The sequence below is a fragment of the Opisthorchis viverrini genome (genome assembly GCF_000715545.1).
Source record: "Opisthorchis viverrini unplaced genomic scaffold scaffold19411, whole genome shotgun sequence".
NCBI lineage: Eukaryota > Metazoa > Platyhelminthes > Trematoda > Opisthorchiida > Opisthorchiidae > Opisthorchis > Opisthorchis viverrini.
Window position 1 is genome coordinate 1 of NW_008762921.1, and position 564 is coordinate 564.

The window sequence follows — 564 nt, forward strand, 5'->3', positions numbered from 1 at the left end:
CTTGATTCGATTCACTGACACTCTGTGAACCGCTGCCATCAAAACTCTTACTACAGATGTTTGAGTGTCGTCAACGTGGATTGCCCAACAAAGCCTTGGACGGATGTGCAAATGACGTACGTTCCGATTCCCAATTATGTGGGTTCACGTTAGCTTACATGCTGGAACTATGCATGGCCACCCCCAATCTATTGGAATTCGATATCTGGTCCGGTGCGAACCTCGGTCCATTGGATTCCAGACGGTTTTGGCCAATACCCAGCCTCAATGACCTTCGTATACGAGGACACAAGACAGATTGTGACAACTATCCACATTGTATGCACAATGAACTCGCACAAATGGATGACACAGTCTCACCGGATTGTCAGCAAGCAAAGTGGAAAGCGATCAGTTCGATTTGGCGTTACCATCGGTTCGAGCTGAACCCCGATCTCAAGACAAACACCCGTCAATGGGGACCTCCGAAGCTTCGACATTTGTGCCGTGCCGTCATTAGGCAACAGCTGGTGCTTGCAACACGTGAGTAATACCAGTAATATGTTGTAAAGTTTCCTTCTTTGT

General features: G+C 47.7%; 1 protein-coding gene across 1 annotated transcript; it reads left to right on the top strand.

The window, feature by feature from the left end:
* Window positions 1-56: 56 nt before the first annotated feature.
* Window positions 57-530, top strand: T265_12353 (hypothetical protein; the record flags this gene model as incomplete). Its single annotated transcript, XM_009179820.1, has 1 exon — window positions 57-530. The coding sequence occupies one exon, from the start codon at window positions 57-59 to the stop codon at window positions 528-530; it is 474 nt and encodes a 157-aa protein (XP_009178084.1).
* Window positions 531-564: the final 34 nt, after the last annotated feature.